This window comes from Geotrypetes seraphini, chromosome 4, assembly GCF_902459505.1.
Source record: "Geotrypetes seraphini chromosome 4, aGeoSer1.1, whole genome shotgun sequence".
Lineage (NCBI taxonomy): Eukaryota > Metazoa > Chordata > Amphibia > Gymnophiona > Dermophiidae > Geotrypetes > Geotrypetes seraphini.
The window spans coordinates 90,046,691-90,070,531 of NC_047087.1; the positions used below are offsets into that span (position 1 = coordinate 90,046,691).

At 43.6% G+C, this 23,841-nt stretch overlaps 2 protein-coding genes across 3 annotated transcripts in view; both read left to right on the forward strand.

The window, feature by feature from the left end:
• The window catches only part of SH2D1B (SH2 domain containing 1B), a 61,050-nt gene extending 59,632 nt beyond the window's left edge, over nucleotides 1–1,418 (forward strand). The window contains exon 4 of the mRNA XM_033941526.1: nucleotides 1,271–1,418. Coding sequence (XP_033797417.1) covers nucleotides 1,271–1,401 — 131 coding nt within the window. The 3' untranslated portion in view covers nucleotides 1,402–1,418. The remainder of the gene's footprint in view (nucleotides 1–1,270) is intronic.
• Nucleotides 1,419–13,043: 11,625 nt separating this feature from the next.
• Nucleotides 13,044–23,841, forward strand: part of CIP2A (cellular inhibitor of PP2A) — a 153,125-nt gene continuing 142,327 nt past the window's right edge. Inside the window, exons 1-4 of one of the 2 annotated variants that reach the window (XM_033941528.1) lie at nucleotides 13,044–13,386; nucleotides 15,901–16,048; nucleotides 18,485–18,597; nucleotides 21,353–21,447. In XM_033941528.1, coding sequence (XP_033797419.1) covers nucleotides 13,285–13,386; nucleotides 15,901–16,048; nucleotides 18,485–18,597; nucleotides 21,353–21,447 — 458 coding nt within the window. In that variant the 5' untranslated portion in view covers nucleotides 13,044–13,284. The remainder of the gene's footprint in view (nucleotides 13,387–15,900; nucleotides 16,049–18,484; nucleotides 18,598–21,352; nucleotides 21,448–23,841) is intronic. The other variant, XM_033941527.1, reaches the window with a different exon arrangement.

Sequence of the window (23,841 nt, forward strand, 5' to 3'; positions counted from 1 at the left end):
GCCATGTTGGGAGGAATGAGGAATTTAATCCCAGCAAGCTATGTTTCTCGGGGGGGGGGGGGGGGAGGGTCTGATATCCCACAGGCATTAGCATAAGATTACCTGCAGCGTGACTGAAAACTATTATTGTGCTTCTCTAAACAAGCAGCAGCAGCAAAACAGTCCACCTCAGTCTCCTAGGTTTGTACTCGCTGCCTCACTTTGTACAGCTGCTGGTCACGCCCCTTTGATGTCCTTTTCCGGTTCCAGGACAAAGCCAGCCGCTGATGAGACTGAGGTTGTGAGTGCGGCCCGCAAGAGAGTAAGGCAAGATGTTGTGCCTCTACTGCTGCTCATTTAAAGAAACAGCAGCAACAGCTAGGATGGCGGTGGGAGGAAGGTGGGGAAGTGCTGCTCCTGGTACATAGCAGTCCTAAACTGCCATACAGCTTAGAGGGAACATTGCAAGAAGTGATAGTGCATTTGGCCAATCAATGCTACAAAATTTATTTTCCACTTTGAAGCCAACTTCCCTACCAACCCTGATATTTTCACCAGGCTCATGATACGATAGTTTTGGCCTTGTGTTATTTAATTGGAGTCCAGAAAGCTTTATGAAAGACATTTTTGAATTTTGCTAACACATTTTGCTGTACCCTGTTTTTCATGCACTAAGTGTGCATCCTGTAGTAAAAGAGTCCCTAAATTAGATTTACACAATTTAAACTTGAACAACTTTCTTCATAGAGCCATTAGTCCATAATAAAACTGGTTTGTATGATTCTACTAGGCAGGTCCGCCTATAGTACATTAGAACTCACAGAAAGTAGTATAGCCAGGAAATTTTAAGATGGGGGTATATCTCCTCTCTCCCCCCAATAACTTAAAATCACCTCCAGTGTTCGCCTGGGCAATGGGACTCATTGGCTGCCTTTGGCCTGCACTAGGACTTTCTCTCTGACCTATCCCATCCTTCACAAAACAGGAAGTTGTGTCAGAAAGGGCGGGATGGTTCAGAAAGAAAGTCCAAGTGCAGGCTGCAAGCAGCCTATAAATGCTGCTGCTGGGTGAAGACTGCATGTGATTTTAAAGCACAGGCAGGGGGGGGAGAGGGAATTGCAGAGCTTTGCTGGGCCCGACTGGGAAGGGAAGGGAGAGATGCCACTTTTGCCGAGGTCAGGAGGGAGAAAGGAGAGGAATACAAATCTACTGTCTGACAGGAGGTACACATACAACACAAGCATCTTGAATTGATACACCACTGCTAAAAGAATATATTTTTCTCTTTCAGAGGTTGAAGATCGAGACTATGTTATTGTCTTACCTTCGAGACAAGAGAACACAAGTCAGAGGTCAACAGCAGAGTCCATAAGTCAGCATAACAGAAGCACCATATACACAAATTTGAGAAGAAAATATTAAGTGTTCACTTTAAAGAAGTGATCTGTATTTTTAATCTCTGAATTTTTATTTTTGTGTCGATATGTTATTTTCTTTTGCCTTACCAGTCTCACTTCATTGCAAGATTATCTTATAACCCATCTACGTTTTAGCAAATGAGAATTCACATTGCATGATAAAAAAGAATGGCTGCAAATCATAAAATCATAATGGAGGGCTGTAGCAGTGGCCAAAATTAAAGTAACATTACAGATGCTGACAGAAAACAAACAAAACAATGAGTCTATCTATCTGCCTAATATTTTCAGTTCATGCTACCAAGAAAATATTCCAGATGCCAGTCAGACAGCATGACTGTCTGCATAATTCAGCCTTTATTCAATACAGTTTTCAGCATCTTCAGCTCCTTTTCTCATTCACACAAAGCACCCATCACCTCTATGTTTAACCACAAAATCCAACAATCTAGCCTTCCAAGTCCCTTTGGCCTTTTCTTTTAAAGTATTACAGTTTCTGTTAATTTTTTTTTCTGGTTGCTTGAGAGTTCTGGTTAACAGAGTCTACTGTATTAAGATCTCATAGTTAAAAGTCTATTAATGTTACATCAATGTACTTTTGTCATCGCTTTACTGGTATAAGTATGCTAAATTTTCATTGCTGTAATTGCTCCAGGAGAATATCAACAGCTTCTGCCAAGTTTGCAACATAGCCATCAGCTTTTACTTTTGGATGCTGCTCATCACTGGGCCTCATGTGGCTCCACATTCATGTCTGCCAAAGCTGAGAGAAAAAATGCTTTTGATGGCTTTCCTATAACCTCAGCTTCAATATCACAGGCATACTCTAAAGCCTTCATATAGACTCCAACATCCAATTTCAGACCATCCGTTTCTTTCCCTTTGGCCTTTTCTGAAGGTGGCTTGCCACCATCAATCCACTGCACCAACCCAACTGAGTTTCAAGTTTTATGCAATTTTGGTTTTATGCATGAGGTACCTTTCAGGGAGATTTACATAAAATATGATATATTAAAGCAGTGGTCTCAAACTCAAACCCTTTGCAGGGCCACATTTTGGATTTGTAGGTACTTGGAGGGCCTCAGAAAAAAATAGTTACCGTATTTTCACCCATATACCGCACACCCGTGTAAAACGCGCACACGGGTATAGCGCGCGGGGAACACAAATTTATGTAAAAAAAATTACACACGCGTATACCACGCATGCTAAAACCTCCTCCCGCCTACTCCGAACCGGCATCCTCTCCCCCGCTCACTTACCCGAGAGAGCATTTTTTTTTTCATTCGAATCCGGCATTCCCCCTGTGAACCAGCATCCTCCCCCCCCCCCGCTCGCATCACCCCCCCTCCCCCGCGATCCTACATCCCCCCAGCACCGCAAAACATCTCTTACCCGATTGGGCATCGGCACCAGCACCAATGCACAGGATGTGCCAGTGCCAGTGCCCAAAGATCCTCCCTCGTTGGGTTGGGCTGGGCTGGGCGGTGCGGTGCGAGAGAGATCCTCCTTCTTCCTGTGCCGGGCTGGACTAGGCTTTGAGCATTTGCGCATGCTCAAAGCCTTCTGGTCTTGCTCTCTCCGAGTGCCTTCTTCCCTCCAGTAGTCTTCTAGGCTTGGGCACCTTTTTGGCACTTATTCACTGTTAGACCACCTAACCAGAAAAAAACACATCAAGACCAAGAAGAACAAAGGCTCTCCACCCATCCTCCAGTAAAAGGTTTACAAAGCAAAAAATTATACGACGAACTATTAGCCACCAGAGCAGCGAAAATAGACTACCACGCCCATATCTCCAAGCCATTGACCAAGACTACCAACTACAAAACATTCAGGAAAGAACTGAAAACTATGCTTTTCAAAAATTTGTCAAATGATCTAAGTAAATCTTATAAACCCATTCCCAGATCCTATCACTCATGCTATCCATCAATTCTTGTAAGCTCATTCTATCTAACTTTGTAAGCTCTCTGGGAATGCCCAGACCAATTCTTTTTGTAAACCGCCTAGATCTGAAAGGTATTGGCAGGATGGAAAACAGTAATGTAATGTAATGTTAGATCTAGACCCAAATGACCAAACAGTGCCCTGGACGTTTTCTAAACTGTCTGATTATTGCAGAAAAACAACCAAATCATAAGCCTACCCTAGTCATGCCTCCAACACATCCCTTTCAGATTTAGATGCACTGCAGACAACCACTATAGAAATCCATCTGCAAAATATGTTTTGAAAATAGCAAATTGGAAGGCTTGGTGACATAAACGTCCATCTGCTCCTTTCTGCCACTTTTTGGATGTTTTTCTATTTTGAAAATGAGCCTCACAATCAGAAGTAGGCTTAAGTGCAATTTCATTGTCATTAAGCAACTATTGGATGTGTACATATCTTCAAAGCTCAAAACCCAAAAGTGGATGGGTTTTATTCATTTTATACAGTATTAGAAGTCACACATTACTTATCTTGAATGTATATGTTTTTTGTGCATAATTCTTTAAATAGCACTGCTTGACTTAAATTGTAATCAATTGCTTTAACATGAAGGCCCATTTTAGACAAGTCTTTGAAAGGGGAATTAAGATGTCCATTTCAGGACATACTCAGTTGTCCTTGCATTTTACAAAAGGCTCTACTGAATTTGAAGCTTTTTGTACAATAAGCATAAGAATGTGTAGCATATGTATTTGCTGGTACATCCAGAAAGAGCAGTAAAAACTGTGACCCATCTCACACCTTTGCATTGCTTCAATCAGGAAAATCACAAGTTCCTGGTTGCAACACAAATAGCATGCCCCAAGTCAGGTCTGCTGTCTGTTAAATGGGCTGATGGTAGGATCAATTACTCTACCCCCGAATAGCACCTCTTATACCCCCATTGCCTGGCTGCTACCTGGAGAAATGATCCCTATATGCTCCTGCCCTGTAGGTGCCTAGGTGCAAAATGGTAATTCTGACGCTCTAATAGTAGTTTCACAGTACTACTACTAGGGTGTTGAGAGGCACATCTGGTCACCTACTGGTTAGGACCATCAGGTGATCAATCCTCCTCCCTCCATACTAGATACCCAGGAGACCTTCAGATAAAAACTAGAGGGGGTGTAAGAGGTGCAGACAGGGGGGAATTCATGATGGGAGGGGGTAAATGAAATGCCAGGATGGAATCTACAGTAGGGTAGTCTCAAATTGGCACAGAGAATTTAGGAATGGGAGGGTCGTTTTGTGTTATGGGGTGGATGGGAGGGCTTGTTAACCAGCCCGTTAAAGTCCCCAGCTACCTGGCACTTGCACATGCCTTGAGGCAAGTGCAGAAACCAAGAAGATGAAGGAGATATTTATTCCAACATACATGTGTTCCCATTGTAAAATGGGAAATACACATTTATTTTTGTGCAGCACCCAAACACAACCCATGCCCCCTTGAAACCTCTATGATCTGGGAGTTGTACACACTCAAAGATTAGTTTTCTAAAATTTCTATTTGCATGTATATGTTATTCAGACATGTAAATATTACTATTTGCATATATAAATGCTTCTAAAATGATGGCACATTTGAGATAAAATTGATTTTCAGATGAAAATGATATCTTTTAGTTTTATTTTATATGTAATTTTGCAGATATTGAATTTTTTGTATACCATAGATTTGGATAGCTGGGATATTCAACTGTATGTTACTTATGGATTTTATTATGATTCCTTATTTTGTTTTAATTTTTAATTTTATGCTTATTTGGATTAATTTTCACATTACATTGATCTCTACTATGAGCCACTTGCTTTTGGACAGCTAGTATATAAATGTTTTTATTAAATAAATAAATGGAGTCTGTGGCCTGTTTGTGAAATCTGTATCATGCACCCTCAAAACAGGGCAATTACTGGAAAGTGAAAAGTTCCTAGGAAAAACTATTTTGAGTAGCAGGTAGAAGCCTGCAATAGTTGGGGCTGCAGAAACCAAAACTATGACAGCATTCAAGCATACCTGGGACAGATATGTTGAGGGTCATTTTCAAAAGGATGTCTAAGGGCCTTAACACGCGCAATAGCATGCATTAAATTCCCGAGCGCGCTAGCCACTACTGCCTCCTTTTTAGGAGGTGGTAGTTTTGTGCGTGCGCTAAAAACCCTCGCCAACCTTTGTAAAAGGAGCCCTAAGTCTGACTTTGGATGTTTCCTGCAAAACATCCAAAATCAGTTGCACAGAAAGCAGTTACTTACCGTAACAGGTGTTATCCAGGGACAGCAGGCAGCTATTCTCACATATGCGTGACACGTCAACAGAGCCCAGATGCAGAAGCTCGCAAGCAGACTTGCTTGTAGAAACTAGAAGTTTCGAGACCACCGCACATGCGCAAGTGCCTTCCCGCCCAGCGTAGGGCGCATCTCCTCAGTTCAGATAGCTAGCAGAGAAGCCAACCGGGGGAGGTGGGTGGGTTGTGAGAATAGCTGCCTGCTGTCCCTGGATAGCACCTGTTACGGTAAGTAACTGTGCTTTATCCCAGGACAAGCAGGCAGCCTATTCTCACATATGGGTGACCTCCAAGCTAACCAGAATGGGATGGTGGGAGTGTTGGCAATTTAGGAGAATAAATTTTGTAATACTGTCTGGCCAAACTGGACATCCCGTCTGGAGAAAACATCCAGACAATAGTGAGAAGTGAAAGTATGAACCGAGGACCAAGTAGCAGCCTTGCAAATTTTCTAAATAGGTGTAGATCTGAGGAAAGTTACTGAAGCTGCCATTGCTCTGACCTTATGGGCTGTGACTCTACTGAGTAGGGGTAATCCAGCCTGGGCATAACAGAAAGAAATACAAGCAGCCATCCAGTTGGAGATGGTACGCTTAGAGATCGGATGTCCCAACTTGTTTGGATTGAAGGAGACAAAAAGTTGAGGAGCAGTTCTGTGTGGTTTGGTGCGTTCCAAATAGAAGGCCAAAGCATGTTTACAGTCCAGAGTATGAAGAGCTGATTCTCCAGGATGAGAGGCTTTGGAAAAAACACTGGAAGAACAATGGATTGGTTGAGATGAAATTCTGAAACCACTTTAGGTAGGAATTTAGGATGAGTACGGAGAACCACCTTGTCATCATGGAAGACAGTGAAAGGTGGATCAGCAACTAAAGCTTGCAGTTCACTGACTCTTTGAGCAGAAGTGAGGGCAATGAGAAACACCACTTTCCAAGTGAGATATTTCAGATGAGCCATATCTATTGGTTCAAAAGGAGGCTTCATCAATTGAGCAAGAACATTGAGGTCCCAAACCACAGGAGGCGGTTTGAGAGGAGGTTTGACATTGAAAAGTCCTTTCGTGAATCTGGAAATCACCGGATGAGCAGAGAGGGGTTTCCCTTCAATAGGCTGATGGAAAGCTACAATTGCACCGAGATGGACTCGGATCAATGTAAACTTGAGGCCAGAAGTCGATAAGTGCAAAAAATAATCCAAAACAGAAGATAAGGAGGAATGTTGAGGCTCCTTATCGTGGGAAAAACACCACGTAGAAAATCTAGTCCATTTTTGGAAATAGCATTGTCTAGTGGTAGGTTTCCTAGAAGTCTCTAAAATGTCTCTTACAGACTGAGAAAACTGAAGAGGAGTCATGTTGAGAGGTACCAAGCTGTCAGGTGTAGAGACTGCAGGTTGGGATGAAGCAGAGATCCCTGACTCTATGTAAGCAGAGATGGAAAAACTGGTAGAAGGTATGGCTCCCTGCTGCTGAGTTGAAGTAGAAGGGAATACCAAGGTTGTCTCGGCCACAGAGGAGCAATCAGAATCATGGTGGCACGATCGTTCTTCAACTTGACCAGAGTCTTGGAGGGAATGGAGGAAATGCATAGAGGAAGAGATTTGTCCATTCCAGAAGAAAAGCATCTGCCTCGAGGCGATGGGGAGAGTATATCCTGGAGCAGAACTGAGGCAGTTTGTGGTTGTGGGGAGCTGCAAAGAGGTCTATCTGAGGCGTTCCCCACTGTGAAAAAATGTGATGAAGAGGCGAGGAATGGAGAGTCCATTCGTGAGGTTGCAGAAGACAACTCAAGTTGTCCGCCAAGCAATTTTTCGCCACTTGGATGTAGACAGCTTTGAGGAAGGTGTTGTGGCGGATTGCCCAGTCCCAAACCTTCAGAGCTTCGTGACAAAGGGAGAGAGATCCTGTTCCTCCCTGTTTGTTGACATAGTACATGGCGACTTGGTTGTCCGTCTGAATGAGGACTACCTGGTCATGAAGAAGATGTTGAAAAGCCATGAGAGCCTTGAAAATCGCTCTGAGTTCCAACAGATTGGTGTGACACTGACGATCCGTACTGGTCCAGTGGCCTTGAGTACGGAGACCATCGAGATGAGCGCCCCAAGCGTAGGTCAAGGAATCTGTTGTGAGGACCTTCTGATGGGGGGGCATTTGAAACAGCAAGCCTCTGGAGAGATTGGAAGAGAGCATCCACCAGCGGAGAGAATGTCTCAATGAAGGAGTGATGCTATATGTCGAGAAAGTGGGTCGCAAACCTGCATCCACTGAGATGCCAGGGTCCACTGAGGAATTCTGAGGTGAAGTCTGGCAAAAGGAGTCACGTGTACTGTGGAGGCCATGAGACCTAGGAGTACCATCATGTGTATCGCTGGGATGGAAGAGCGGGAAGACACTGTATGATAGAGTTGAAGAAGAGCTTCCAGACATTGTTGCGGAAGGAATGCTCTGAGTTGGATAGTGTCCAGAACAGCTCTGATGAATTGTAGAATCTGAGAGGGTTGAAGGTGGGATTTGGGAAAGTTGATTTTGAATCCCAAACTTTGTAGGAACCACGTAGTCCGTTGGGTCGCTACAATAACCCCCTGAGATGTTGAATCTTTGATGAGCCAGTCGTCTAGGTAGGGAAATACCTGAAGACCATGGTTCTTTAGAGCTGCTGCTACCACTACCAGGCACTTGGTGAACACTCTGGGAGAGGAAGCCAGGCCAAAGGGCAGCACTCTGTATTGATAATGTAGATTCCCCACCCGAAATCTGAGATATTGACGGGAGGCTGGATGAATGGGAATATGAGTTTAGGCCTCCTTGAGATCCAGAGAGCATAACCAGTCGTTCTGATCTAGAAGGGGATAAAGGGACGCCAGGGACAACATTCAAAATTTTGTTTTGACTAAAAATTTGTTGAGAGCCCTGAGATCCAGAATGGGTCGCAGATCGCCCGTCTTCTTCGGAACAAGGAAGTAACGGGAGTAAAAACCCCTGTTGTGCTGTTCCAAGGGAACTGGTTCGACAGCATGGAGACAAAGCAGAGCTTGAGCTTCCTGAAGAAGAAGGGCGGTCTGGGATGGACTGGAAGGATACTCTCTTGGAGGAAGCTCTGGTGGAACATGAGTGAAATGAAGAGAGTATCCTTCCCGTATGATGGATAGCACCCAGAGGTCGGATGTGATTGTCTCCCATCGGTGGTAAAAATGATGGGGACGACCTCCAATAGGGGGAAGAAAGGACAGAGACAGAACGGTGGAGGTTATGCTCTGTTTTAAACAGTCAAAAAGGCTGTGTAGCCTTAGGTGCAGCAGAAGGTTGAGGTTTGTGTTGCTTCTGATTCTGCTGCTTCTTAGGAGGAGGGCGATTGTAAGGAGCCACTCTCGGAGCAAAACGCTTCTGGTAAATTGGAGGAGGGGGTGCAGGTTTAGCAGGAGCTGGCTTTGGCTTAGGTCTGACAATAGAAGCGAAGGATTTTTCATGCTCAGACAATTTCTTGGTGGCTACCTCAATAGATTCATCGAAGAGGTCATTGCCAGCACAAGGAATATTAGCCAAGCGGACCTGAAGATTAGGATCCATGTCAATGGTACGAAGCCAAGCGAGGCGGCGCATTGCTACAGAACAAGCGGCCGACCTGGCAGACAACTCGAAGGCATCATAAGAAGACTGGAGGAGATGTAATCTGAGTTGTGATAGAGAAGCTATGACTTCTTGAAAATCAAAAATTTAGGCAAAAGAGTAATGAGGAACTCAAAATAAGTACTAAAATGAAAATTATAATTAAGGACTTTAGAGGACATCATAGAATTTTGATAGATGCGAAGTCCAAATTTGTCCATAGTTTTCCCTTCCCTTCCAGGAGGAACGGTGGCATAAAACTTGGAAGGATGGGACCTCTTTAAGGATGACTCCACAAGCAGGTATTGGTGAGATAATTGTGAGTTGTCAAATCCTTTGTGATGGAGAGTTTTATATCTAGAGTCCAATTTGCCTGGAACAACTGGAATGGTATAAGGGGTCTCTAGGCATCTGGCAAAAGTCTGAGACAAAAGTTGTGAAGAGGAAGCTTAAGTGACTCTGCCAGAGGTTGAGGAAGATGCATGACTTTGAGATACTCCTTAGAGTATTTGGAACCAGCATCTAATTGAAGATCCAAGTCAACAGCCATCTGACGAAGAAAAGATGAAAAAGATAGCTGATCCGCCAATGCTTTGCCTCGAGAAGGACTCGAGGTCATTGAGGCAGCCTGGATCGAAGATGAAGCTTCGGCAGGAAAAAAGGCATCAAAAGAATATGGAGACTTGGACGAAGCAATCGAAACCACTGAATCCTCGAGGTGTGGAAGTGGAGATCTCGATCGAGGAGTCTAGTAGAAGTAAGTCTAGTAGAAGTAGGAGTAGATCGAGGCTTAGTTGAAGAGGGATGTTCTTTAGAAGAAGAACTATGCCTGGAAGTATGCCTCGATGAAGGCCTCGATCGTCGGTGAGAACGGTGATTGGAAGAAGATCTCGAAGATCGAGGAGACTTCGCCTCAGAGACAGAAGCAGCTGATGCCACCAAGGAATGTATAGGGCTGGATGCTGTGGATCAAAGTTCCAGAGGCTTGGTGGAGGAACCTCGAAGCTCCTTGTATAGAGTGTGAGGATTCCTGCAAAGATCCTCGCTCCTTGCTTCACATGCTTAGATGCCAGACTAGACACTCGCAGAGACTCTGCTCCCTGCAAAGTGTGTGCAAGCTCAGACTGAGCAAAGGAAGAGGCTCGACCTCGAAGGAGTCTGCAGAATGCCCAGGCTGGATGAGAGGAAGAAGCTTCGGTCCCATATTAGTAAGGAACTGAATGAATTGCTTCTCCAACATGGTCTGGAAAGAAGCCGGCAAGGATGAATCCACGTCTGAAACCGGACCACCTGCTTTGGCTGGAGGTTCCACAGAGGCAGTGGAAATGTGCTTCGACTTAGAAGTCTTAGGCCCTTAAGCACCACCGCTGGAACTTTCTGCTGAGCTATCTGACCTGACAGCAGGAGTCATTGACGAGAGAGCTGATGCAAACGAAGAAGGTCTGATGAGGCTTGAGGTCGAAGCAGTAGAAGCAGGAGGAATCTCGGTCGAAGGTGAGGTCGAGGCCGCCTTCGAATTCGAGGGAACAGAGGAAGAATCCATCCCGAAGAGCTTCTCCACCAAAATGCAATGACGTTTAAGGGCTCGAGGTTGAAGAGTAGCACAGCGCTCGCACGACTTTGGTTGATGGTCCGGCTCAAGGAACTTGAGGCACCAACGGTGTGGGTCTGTGAGGGAAATCGCACGCTAGCACTGGCTACACTTCTTGAAGCCCGTTGCTGGCCGGGACACAGGAGGAAAAATAGCCGCCGCAAAATCGAAGCCCCTGGGATGTGACCGAGTGGCCTGCCCCGGCAGCCGAACAGAAGAAATTAAATTAAAAAAAAAATAAAAATAGAAATAAAAGAAAAACAGCGATTCATGAAGAAAAGAACACAAACTGTGGTGTAGAGAAGGCACGAAGTAACAAAGTTAAACACAGAGAATCAAAGACGGACTTCTCGGCTCCGCGGAAAACTGAGAACTGAGGAGACGCGCCCTACGCTGGGCGGGAAGGCACTCGAGCATGCGCAGTGCGGTCGACTCGAAACTTCTAGTTTCTACAAGCAAGCCTGCTTGCGAGCTTCCGCATCTGGGCCATATGTGAGAATAGGTTGCCTGCTTGTCCTGGGATAAACAGCCATTTTTTAAAACAGAACCACTAGATGTCCAAAAATATATATTTTTTAAAATCATCTAATTAGATGTCTTGGACGCCAGGACGTCTAAGCTGTCAAAACATCCAAAGTATTTGATTAAAAAAACATACAAGCTGGAATTGGATAAATAGCCATTTAGAGGGGAAGCTGCAATGTGGGTATCATTAAGATGTGTTATTTTACTGTTAACCTTAGATATTAGTAACTAGGTCTCAATGCATAAAATGGGACCTGTGCTAAAATAGTACAAGGTAAAGGAGATTGGATTTGTATAGTGCTTTTTCTGTGTAGTTTACACAATCAAAGCGGTTTACATATTTTAGACAAGTACTGTACTTATTGTGTACCTTGGGGCAATGAAGTGTTAAGTGACTTGCCCAGAGTCACAAGGAACTGCAGTGGGAATTAAACAAGTGAGAGACCAATGGAGACTGCCTTTGGGAGACTCCAGCCAGGTTGAGCTCTAGACCCAGAGCCATCCTGAAGGTGGCATTACATATATACAGTATATTCTATTGAGCTGATATTCAAAGGCATAACAAGCTCGAGTATTTCTGAAAAAAATATTACAGAACATATTGGACCATTAAAATTGTTAAATGACCAGAAAAGGATTCATATATTTATGGTCAACTTTAAAGGAAGTCTGAGGGAAGATCACAAAATAATCCTGAGAGTTGACGAGCCCTATATTTGACATTTCTACCTATGCAAATAGTGGTGCTGAACATTAATGTCCCTTTTATCAAACCACGGTAGACGGGCTGGCGAGGTAAATGCTTCGCTTATTCAATTCCTTTGAGCATCAGAGCATTTACCTCGCTGGCCTCTGGTAAACAGCTCAACCGCCGTTTGATAAAAGGGGGCCTAAATTAAATGCAGTACTGATATTTAAATCCAGATAATTTACTCCAGTTGAGCATTTCATATTATATAATTGGCACCAAGTTGTTGTGTGGTTTTTTTTTGTTTTTTTTTTTTTGGGGGGGGGGGGGGTAGGCAGGTAGGCAACAACAAAAGCAGACTCATAGTACCACAATTTGGGTAGCTATATGACTCCAGAAAGAGGAGGATCGATTTAGAGAATGACAAGAGGACACATTTCCCCCTGTCTCCTGAGGGAACTCATTTTCCAGTCCCGTGGAGTTCTTTTCCTGCCCCATTCCTGCAAGCTCTGTCCTCATCTGTACAAGCCTCAAACACTTTAAAATTATAAGCATTCGAGGCTTGTGCGGTTAAAGCAGAGCTTACAGGAATGGGGCAGAGGCAGGGACAGGAAAATTGAGTTTCTGCGGGACGGGAACAAATTTTCTAGACAGATTGAGACATCCGGGTTTTACTTCCATTATGGAAGTAAAACAGTCTCAATCTGTCCTCCTTACTTCCATTGTTTTCAATGGAAGTAAAATCCGGAAGTCTTCAATCCGTCCTCCTTTTTCTGCAGCCATATGAGCCAACCCCTTAAGTTGATCCCGGCCAGATGAGCTTGAAATCTATTGTCTGATCGGCAAATCTCCGGTCCTGCGGGAAAAGCAGTGAAAATAAAATATCCAAATCACAAACCGGACGCAGCTTGCAAACCCACAGCCCGAATATCGCTCATCGAACCAGGACTACAACTACAATGACGCGTCGCTCACAAACTAGTCTAGAGGCTGGCGACGTCTTTGCGTTTTGTGCGCTTTCTGACGTCACGTCCTGTCTGAAGTCAAAGGGAAAAGTATGACGGGGAGCGCCAAATCTGAAAGCTGAGAAGCGACAGGCAGAGAAAGTGATCGAATGGCGGTGGCTTTGCTTGTGTTGGGTTAGCGTTCGAGGTCCCGCTCGGCCCTTTAATGAATGCCCGCGGCTCCAGATGCGCTTGAAGTGGTGCTAGCTGCAGGGGGAATTCATGGAGACCATGTCCTGTCTGAAAGCGCTGTTGCTGGCGCTGAACCAGTACAAGATCAGCAAGGCCGAGAGCAACACAATCCAACTCCAGCGACAGTTAGAGGTAAGAGAACGCAGGGGAAAGACCTCTTTCTGAAAATCAGCTTTTTCTACTTTATTCCTCATGCTTTTCAGACCTAAAAAGGTTGTGTAATTTCATAACTGAAGTAACTGAAGTTCTTTTGACAATAGGCTTATCAGACACCACTTTTGAAGTAGCCTTTTTGTTGCAGGACTCTATTGAATAATTATTTAAATCAGTCATTATGCTTATTCTTTTTCTGTACCCCAGGCTTGAAGGATCTGGTTTATCATCTCATTTGCAATTCATTTTTTATTGCTGATTGTTTAAAAGTAATTTATTTAAAAGGAGAATTAATTACATAGGACATATGTACTTGACACATAGCATGTTGTTCTAATAATAACAGACTTGTTGGAAACGGGCAGGAAGGAATGAGTTATGCTTTCTTTTCTTTTTTTCCCCAAACAACTAATAAAGAAACAAGAACACAGATGCAATTTTACAGGAAGATGTTACATCCATTAGCAAAGGCTTGATTACCAAAATCCAGAAAAATAAAAATCAGAAAACTTTATTTGTATATCTATATGAGTAAATAAAAGAAAAAGTAAAGAGTTTTTGAATACATTCCTAAAAAAACAAACAAACATAGACCATGATTTATGGATTGCCAAATTTGTGTTATTGTTTATGCTTATTCTGCAGATTAGCAGTCAATTTTTTTTCAATGACATAATTTCTTGTGCATAGTGCAGCCATTCATTTTAGTAGGAGCAGCTGCTCTGTTCTTGTTTGGAAAAATTGCAGGTCTAGCTGACAATAAAAGATGACTTATTAATATTGATTAGTTGGCACTGCAGTTACTTAGAATAGATGAATGTGTATTGGGTGTTGCACCACCTAAGTACAATGTCATACCAAAATATTTATCTTATAGTATTACCTTCAGTTTTCTAAAAGATTTAATATGTGGACAATGCCACTAAATACAGTATGCTGAAATGAGCTTATTCTACACAATTTCCCCAGCAAAATGGATGTTTGTTATTGTCTGAAAGGTTAAAAGAAAATGTGTCATTATTTGTTTGTATTTTTTGCATTTAAATAGAAAATGTAAATACCGAATATACTCAAATACAAACCGGGATTTTGGGGCCAAAATTTGGCCCAAAAATGGGGGTCCCGCTAACGCCCCCTCCCAGAATTTTTCAAGCCACTGCCAGTCTCTGCTCCCTCCTCCCTGCCCTATCCTCATACCTCTGCCGATCGCTGGTGGAGGTGCAGTGGGCCTTCTGCCGATCCCTGGTGGAGGTGCAGCGGGCAAGAGCAAGCTTTCTGAACTTCTGCCCCGCTGCTAACCGGCTGCCGCAGATCGAGTTTCTTCAGCCGCTGAGCGGTATGAGCAGGAGCGTGATTTGGTGCTGCTGCTCGGTACTGAGCGGCTTCCTTACTGGCTCCTGCAAATTGGAGCGTGATTTGGTGCTGCTGCTCGGTGCTGAGCGGCTTCCTTACTGGCTCCTGCAAATTCTCATGAGAATTTGCAGGAGCCAGTAAGGAAGCCACTCAGCGCTGAGCAGCAGCGCCAAATCGCGCTCCTGCTCATGCTGCTCAGCTGAAGAAACTCGATCTGTGCAGCTGGTTAGCAGCGGGGCAGGAGTTTGGAAAGCTTGGTCCTGCCCACTGCACCTCCACCAGGGATTGGCAGAGGTATGAGGATAGGGCAGGGAGGGGAGACAGAGCCTGGGAGGGAGGGTGCAGAGTCTGACAGGGGAAGGAAGAGTGCTGGGTGCAGAGCCTGACAGGAGGGAAGGAAGGGTGCTGGGTGCAGAGCTTGACGGGAGGGAAGGAAGGGTACTGGGTGCAGAGCCTGACAGAGGAGGGAGGGAAGGAAGGAAGGGTGCTGGCTGCAGAACCTGACAGGGGAGGGAGAGAAGGAAGGGTGCTGGGTGCAGTACATGACAGGAAGGGAGCTGGGTACAGTGCCTGACAGGGAAGGGAGGTAACGGGGCTGGGTGCAGAGCCTGGCAGGGCACTTGAATATTAAGCCGCCCAACTTATATTCAAGTCAACCATTTTCCTACTTTTTTGGGGGGGAAATGGGTCTCGACTTATATTCGGATTGACTTATATTTGAGTATATATGGTATACTGTATAGTATATTATGTTCTTATGCACAGACATGGAATGCTGCTACTATTTGGGTTTTTGCCAGGTACTTGTGACTTGGATTGGCCTCCGCGAAGACGGAACACAGGGCTAGATTGGTCTGACCCAGTAAGGCTATTCTTATGTTCTTATTCCCAAATGGAGGACCGAAATCCTAAATTTTTAGAAATATGACATTTTTTATTCCATTTGAAATATAATTTGACATTTCAAACAAAGTTCAGAATTTAAAATGAGTTAGTGTTTTTGCCAAAGTTAGGACTTGCTTGTTAAAGTTTTTTCCAAGTACTTTATATAGAAATGGGAAGGAAGGTTAATAAATCAAACCATGAGTTTGTTTTCTGCTGGTCCTATGTTCTGATATCTTATTTATAATTTGCTTTCAGGTTATCTTTGGACTGAAGCTAACTAGACTATTTACATCAGACCAAATTTTACCAAGTGAATGTTTGAGTAATCTTGTGGAACTTATTGAGGACCCAAATACAAACCCTTCCATAACTCTGAAGACTATTTCACTCTTGACTCATTTAGGTAACTTGTTTTGTGTTGAGTTTGGGAGGTATATGTTGTAGTTCTCAGTTTCTTCCTTAACTGTTTGAGTTTGTAAATAATAAATCACATTATCAATATTAATTGAAATACAATAGAAGTCAAGCCAAAACACACCAAGCAAAATGCTAATTAATAAAACAAAGGTATTTATATATATAGAGAGAGGCCCTTTTACTAAAGCTTAACATGTGCTAAAAACTGCATGCTATTTTATTCCTATGGGCCATGTGGTACTTAGCAGGGCTGTGGAGTCATAGTCAGTAAAAATATACTGACTCCAGTTTCACAATAAAAAAATACCCCATATATGGTAAATTTATCATTTTATACTTGTATATACATATCTTTGTCCTGGATCTAAAGTTATATTTGCCAGTACTTTAGATCCAGAACAAAAAGTTTAAAGCCTAATATCAGTAGTCAGAGTTGGACAACAGAAAAATAGAGTTGAGGGTTTAATGTACTGATCTCACAGCCCGGTACTTAGTGCACTCTCAGTTAACCAGAAAAACAGTTATCCGGTATCCACCAATCCCCGTGGGTGCTGGATAACTGAGATTCTACTTTATTAAAGCACAACCCCAGCACCGCCACTGTCAGAAATTCAGTTGGAGGACTCTTGCACTGCTTAGAGGGAACATTGTCTGTAAATATTTTCCTGTACCTTAGACAGTAGATGGTTAAAGGGCAAATTCTATAAGAAGCGCCCAAAAGTTAGGCGCCGATATAGGCACTGTTCAGCGCGATTCAAACAAAATTGGGTGCTGTTTAGTGAATCACGCTGAGCGGCACCTATTTTGGAGGTGCCCATTCAATAGGCCAGCTCTAGGCACAACTAAAAATTAGGTGCCCTTGCGAGCGCTTAAGCACGCTTAAGAGCAGTGATTCTGTGAGAAGGCGCCTAACACGTAGCCACGCCCACGCCTAACATGCATAGCGCCTATTTTTTTTGAAGGCCACCTAAATTTTTAGAGGCGCCTTATTACAGAATTGCGCTTTCTTGATAGGCGCCCAGGTTTCAATCAGTGCTGATTAAAAAGCTTAATTGGGTTTGTTATTCCATTTAGATAGGCGCCTATCTAGTTGGGCACCTCTGAAATAGGAGTCTAACTTTAGGCGCTGGTTGCAGAATTTGGGCCTAAGTGACTTGCCCAAAACCACAAGGGCTTCAGCCTGGCTTTCCTTACTCTCAGCCTTCTGCTTTAACAAGAGTTGGACACTGCTACTAAACAGCAGTAATAGAAAATATCTGAAATCATTATTCTCTGAATCATTATTCTCATTTTGAAAGTAAAGGCAGTTTTAAAACACTGTTTAATAAAAGTGGTTAAGTTAATAAATTGAGTTATTTCCCTTCTTCATTAGTTTATGGCACTTTAAGATATGTACATGCTCTTTTGTTGTTGATTTTTGTAATATTTGTATACTATGGGGCTCATAATCAAAAAGCTAAAACATCCAAAACACTGCCTATGTTAGCACTTAGACGTCTTAATCGCTGGTATGTCCAAGTGCAGATAATGAAAACCCTTTTCCTGGACATTTAGCAAGCTGTTTCTCCCGCTGTGCATCCAGAATTTTAGGGGGGGTGTTGGGAGGCATGATATGGACAGACTTATCTTGGACATCTTATGGCGATAATCACACCTTTTCCAAGATGTCCTGGATGGAATTTAGCCGTTTTGGGCTAGACCTTTTTTGGAAGCAAATGCCAAAAAGGTACTTAAACGGATCACTGGAGAGATTAAGTAATGACCTCCCACACACTCCCTCATTGATCACTGACCCCCCTCTCACCTCCCCTCAAAAAAAAAAACCTGACCTAAACAGTACATAACTGTCTTTGGAACAGCAACATCTATTATGAGAAGTCCTACCAGATGCGTGGGCTGATGAACCATAGAGAGGCGGAGCCAGACCCATAAGGCACTTTTAACCACAACTTCTATGGTGTTAATTATGAACCCATCAAAACCCTACTATACTGCCATATACAGTAGGTGCCACCTGCAGCCATAATGGGTATTGGGTTGGTAGATAGGTGGGCATAGTAGGTTTTGGGGAAGAGTTTTGGAGGGCTCACTATAAATTTTATAAGAGATGTACTTCTGGCACCCTTTATTTGGCGTTCACAACCGTGCTCTCTAAGGTGCCCAACTGCTCTGTTGGCATGTCCATGTGGCCAGGCCTTTACAATGCTGCCTCCCAAGTCTGGATTTGGATGTTTTCAAGTTGGATGATTCTTTGTTCAAAAATGGGGTATAAAGTTAGCATCCTAAGAATTGGACATCCTGTTGGCCTAGCGAGAAACGTCCAAATTGGACATAGAAGTCCTTTTTGAAAATGGCCCTCCACACATTTGTTTGAAAAGAATGTATTGTTTCTATGTAACCTTGTTGTTTTCCTTCTTTCTAGCTGTTGATAATGAGATTAGAGAAGCACTTCATACTACCTACAATCTCACAAGTGTATTATCAGGGGTAGTTCAACGAAATAGTGCTGTCCCAAATGATCCAGTATTGACACAGGTAGAGAGGAACCAAAACATTTTCATATTCTTGTTTTATCATCCAAATAAAATTGTTTGTAGTTCAAAATCTTTTTTACATTATGACAACGCTGTAATCACAAGCATATAAATTTAAATCATATACAAAGCCTAGCTGCATAGCAATTTTATTAAGATTTATTAACAAACTTAGCACGAGCCCCCCCCCCATCCCATTAAGGCCAGGCACTCCTTTACCAACCAAGAGTGGATGAACGGCTGAGATGGCTGAGAGAAATCTAGCACTAGTGTGAAACAACCTACCAACGTCTTCTGGCCATCTCAGCCGTTCATCCACTCTTGATTGGTAAAGGAGTAGGTGTATCTAGCCTTAAGGGGGCAGGGGGAAATGACTGGGGAAAGCAATGACAAACCACCAGCTAATAGTCTGCAATGAAACTCACTCGAGTGGTACCACCTTAAGCCTTTTGGGACTTGGTATTTGTATACAGGGGATTTCCTTTATCTTTACCTAGTGACAAACTTTATGAAAAGATTTCACTCAACCTACCTCAGGCTCCTATCTGTACTTCCGAAAACTATTGAAAACATCTTTATTTGTAAGATTTTGGGGAAATTAATGATTGTCACAAATTTTGTAATTCGCTGATTTGTACAGTCTCTTGCTTATGTAAACTGCATCAATCTAGAAGGTTTTGCGGTCTATAAATGTAATGGACTGTAAAATAATGTAGGACATGAGAGACCTATTTTGTAATAACATAGCTATAATAAAATGACTAAATATTAGAACATATAGTTAGTGATAAGAGAAACTTTGAAATAGGTTAATTTATAGTAATAACAATGATAAAGATAAGTCATTTAATGTTAATACAGTGGCATTCAAAATAGAACTTTGTATAACAAATATTATACTACTACTACTATTATTAATTATTTCTATAGCGCTACCAGATGCACGCAGCACTGTACAGTGTCACAAAGAGTAAGAAAACAGACCCTGCTCAAAAGAGCTTACAATGTAAACAGGCAAGACAGACAAACAGGATGTCATGGATACAGTCAAGGGGAATGGTTAATCAGCTGGCTGGGTTGGCGGGCAGAGGAGTAGGGTTAAGGATTGAAAGCTATATCAAAAAGGTGGGTTTTCAGTCTGCTTTTAAACATGGTAAGGAGCTTGACAGATAAAGTCGGGTAATTTCTTCCAGGCATAGGGGGCAGCTAGATGAAAGGAACCAAGTCTGGAATTGGCAGTGGAGGAGAAGGATAACGTTAAGAGTGATTTATCTGTGGAATGTCAGCACATTGCAACATTTGAATAGCAGAGGGGATGCGTGCAGTGGGCACATATAGGCAGAAAGCATGGGTTATACAAAGACATTAGGGTAAATAAGTGAGTGGCCAGATTACAATTTTAATCCAGTTGACTAAGGTATAGGTAGCTGGTCTCAGAAGGTATGTGTCCAGTTATTCCTGAAATATATTAGAATTCCCATGAATATTTCTAAAGCTATACCACAGTTGGGTTCATAGTCTAACTCACTGTTCATTGAAGGGCTTTTCATTGATAGGAAAGAGAAAATGATGATAACTTATTTTACTTAGTAGTTGCCTCTTAGAAAGCATGTCTTGCATGTTACATATTTGCATAATGAATGCAAATCAGAAATCCTCTCCCCTCCAACTCTGTGCCCCCTACTGATCTCTGCAGATAAATTGTTTTCCGAGGCAATTACTACTCACATAGGTTTGCATTCATGATTGTGTCAAACTCCATAGGCAGTTTGGTAATTTTCCCCATAACTTTTAAAATAAAGATGGATGTTTGAGGTGTGTGTTTTTTTTTCATTTGTTTAGCTCAATAATAGTCTTGGTTAATAACTGAGACATGTTTTCTTTTATTTATTTATTTATTTATTCCATTTGTGCATCGCATATACCTATACAAGCTCTAGGCGACATTACAGAGGAAGGGGTTAGAAGAGGTTAGGGAGGACTATGGAGGGCAGGAAGGAATGGAGAGGAGAGAAGCATGTCGAATACAGTGGAACCTTGGTTTACGAGCATAATTCGTTCCAGAAGCATGCTCGTAAACCAAAATACTCTATAGCAAAGCGAATTTCCCCATAGGAAATAATGGAAACTCGCTTTGATACGTTCCCACCCCTCCCCGAGGCCAGCGGCCCGGCACTCCCAGCCCAAACAACTTGAACTTACCCCCCCTGTCTGGCACCGGCAGGTAGCCCACAGGACATGCCGGTGCCGCTAGAAGATCTTTCTGCCTCTTCCGGGCCTTGAGCATGCATCTGCGCATGCTCAAGGCCTTCTAATTCTCCCTCTCGCTGAGAATTAGAAGGCCTTGAGCATGCGCAGATGCATGCTCAAGGCCGGCAGAGGCAGGAAGATCTTCTAGCGGCACCGGCACGTCCTGTGGGTTGCGTGCCGGTGCCAGACGGGGGGTTAAGTTCAAGTTGTTCGGGCGGGGGTGCCAGTTCGAGCGGGGGGGAGCGATGCTGGTTATCGGGGGGCGGGGGGGGTGCTCGCAAATCGAGTCAACACTCGGTTTGCGAGACAAGTTTTGCGAGAATGTTTTGCTCGTCTTGCAAAACACTCGCAAACCGGGTTACTTGCAAACCGAGGTTTGACTGTATTTCATAGAAATTCCTAACTTTACAGATAGGAGCACCATCTAAATGAAAGAAAGAGATATTTTAAAAACTTTGAGATTTCCATTGTAACTTCTATAAATCAAAAGTGGTTTTGTATTTTAGAGCATTCATCTACTGCAGAGGCTGACTTACAGTAGCAGAGTCTTCCATGCTAGTGGCAACATTGAAGAATTAATTACATTTCTCATGCAACGCATGTAAGTAAAATAGTTTATGTTCTTTATATTTACTGTGAAATACCTATTTTCTGCAATTGAAATAGTGATGCAAACTGCTGGCTACCAGCTCACAGTTCTTTGTACCTCCTATGATATGTGCAAATGACCCACTCAGATACTCAGAAAAAAAGACAAATACTTTAGCTTTATTTCATACTGGAATAGGCAGGAACAGCAAGTACAGTAGTTAGTTTGTCAGCAATCTGGTGAGACGCAGACGATACCGTCTCTGCACATCTTCAGAAGGCTGGTCAGAGCAGGCCTTAAAGGAGAGAAAATGTACCTAAAAGGACAGAGACAGTAAAGATTATAGGGGGATGGGATTGGGACTTGTATACTGTCTTTTTGTAGTTATACAACCACACTCAAAGTGGTTGACATAAAAATATTTCAAGCATTTTTCCTCTCTGCCCCAATAGGCTCACAATTTATCTAATGTACCTGGGGCAGTGGAGGATTAAGTGACTTGCCCAGGGTCGCAGGGAGCAGCACGGGGTTTGAACCCACAACCTCAGGGTGGTGAGGCTTTAGCTCTAACCACTATTACTACTATTTATCATTTCTATAATGCTGAAAGGTGTACACAGCTCTGTACATTTAACAATCTAATTTGGACAGACAGAAATTGGAGTGTTTTCTAGTAGAAGGAATGATAACGATGGGTAAAGTTAACTACCAGTGAGTTAGTTAAGAGTTGGGTCCATTTTGCAATAGTGATCATAATAGGATTGAATTTGAGTTAATAACTGAAGTGAAGACATGAAGGAAATCTGCTGCATCATCATTTAACTTTCAAAAGGGCAACTTTTCCTCATTCTACCCCCCCCCCTTTTTTTACAAAACCGTAGGACAGTTTTTAGCGCCAGCTGTGGCGGTAACAGCTCTGATGCTTATGAGCGTTGGAGCTGTTACCGCAGTAGCTGGCACTAAAAACTGCACTACGGTTTTATAAGAGAGGGGAGGGGGGTATCAATTAGTTAAAAAAAGAGCTAAAAGCAGCTTTCTAGTGTACACTAGAGAGTTGTGTGGGGACAAAAATCAAACCCATCTCTATCTGTCCAAGCTAGAATTAAATCCGTTGCTGCCTATCCATGCTGGAATTGAATCCGTCCCTGCCTGTCCCCATAAACTTCAGAAGTTAGTTATTTCATTTAATTATGCTGCTGAATTAGAGGCTCTGATAGAGAGACCCATTTACAAATAAGCAAAGACACTTTATTAATTTAGAAATATTAATTGGGAAGAATACATACTTTGTAAATGGGTCTCAGTCAGAGCCTCTAATCTATAATAATAATCCTCTAAGCGCGCATGCGCACTTAGGAGGATGTGGGGACCTGACTTGTGCTGTGTCTGTCCGTGGCGGCGGCTTGAGGCACATGTGCCATAGCACAGCCGGCGACTCACCCCTCCCGCCCTCACTCACAGCCAAAACCTTCTCACCGGCTCACTCACCGCCAAAACCTTCCCGCAGCCCCCTTCCCAGCCGCCGCGTTTAAATTCATAGACAAGCACTACACCGCTCTACCGCTGGCCTCGCCGTCTTCTGTCCACTGCGGCCCGCCTTCTCTGACTACTTCCTGTTTCCGCTAGGGTTGGCCGCAGTGGATAGAAGACGCCAAAGACAGCGGTAGTGCGGCGCAGCGCTTTTCTGTGAATTTAAACGCGGCGGCTGGGAAGGAGGCTGCGGGAAATGCTGCTGCTGCACAGGAAAGGCCGAGAAATGTTGCTGCTACACAGGGAAGTGTGTGTGTGTGTGTGTGTGTGTGGGAAATGCTGCTTCTGCACAGGGAAGGGTGGGAAATGCTGCTTCTGCACAGGGAAGGGTGGGAAATGCTGCTGCTGCTGCACAGGGAAGTGTGTGTGTGTGTGGGGGGGGGAATGCTGCTTCTGCACAGGGAAGGGTGGGAAATGCTGCTGCTGCACAGGGAAGTGTGTGTGTGTGTGTGTGTGTGAAGGGGGAAATGCTGCTTCTGCACAGGGAAGGGTGGGAAATGCTGCTGCTGCACAGGGAATGGTGGGAAATGCTGCTGCTGCACAGGGAAATGTGTGTGTGTGGGGGAAATGCTGCTTCTGCACAGGGAAGGGTAGGAAATGCTGCTGCTGAACAGGGAAGGGTGGGAAATGCTGCTGCTGCACAGGGAAGTGTGTGGGGGAAATGTTGCTTCTGCACAGGGAAGGGCGGGAAATGTTGCTGCTGCACAGGGAAGGGTGGGAGGGAAATGCTGCTGCTGCTGCACAGGGAAGTGGAGGGGATGGAGAGGGAAAGGGGGCCTGGGAGCAATCTTGGTTTGCTTTGGGGGAGGGGAGACGGAAGAGGGCCATGGAGAGACAGAAAGACAGGCAGGTAGGCAGCGCATTAGAATGAAAGAC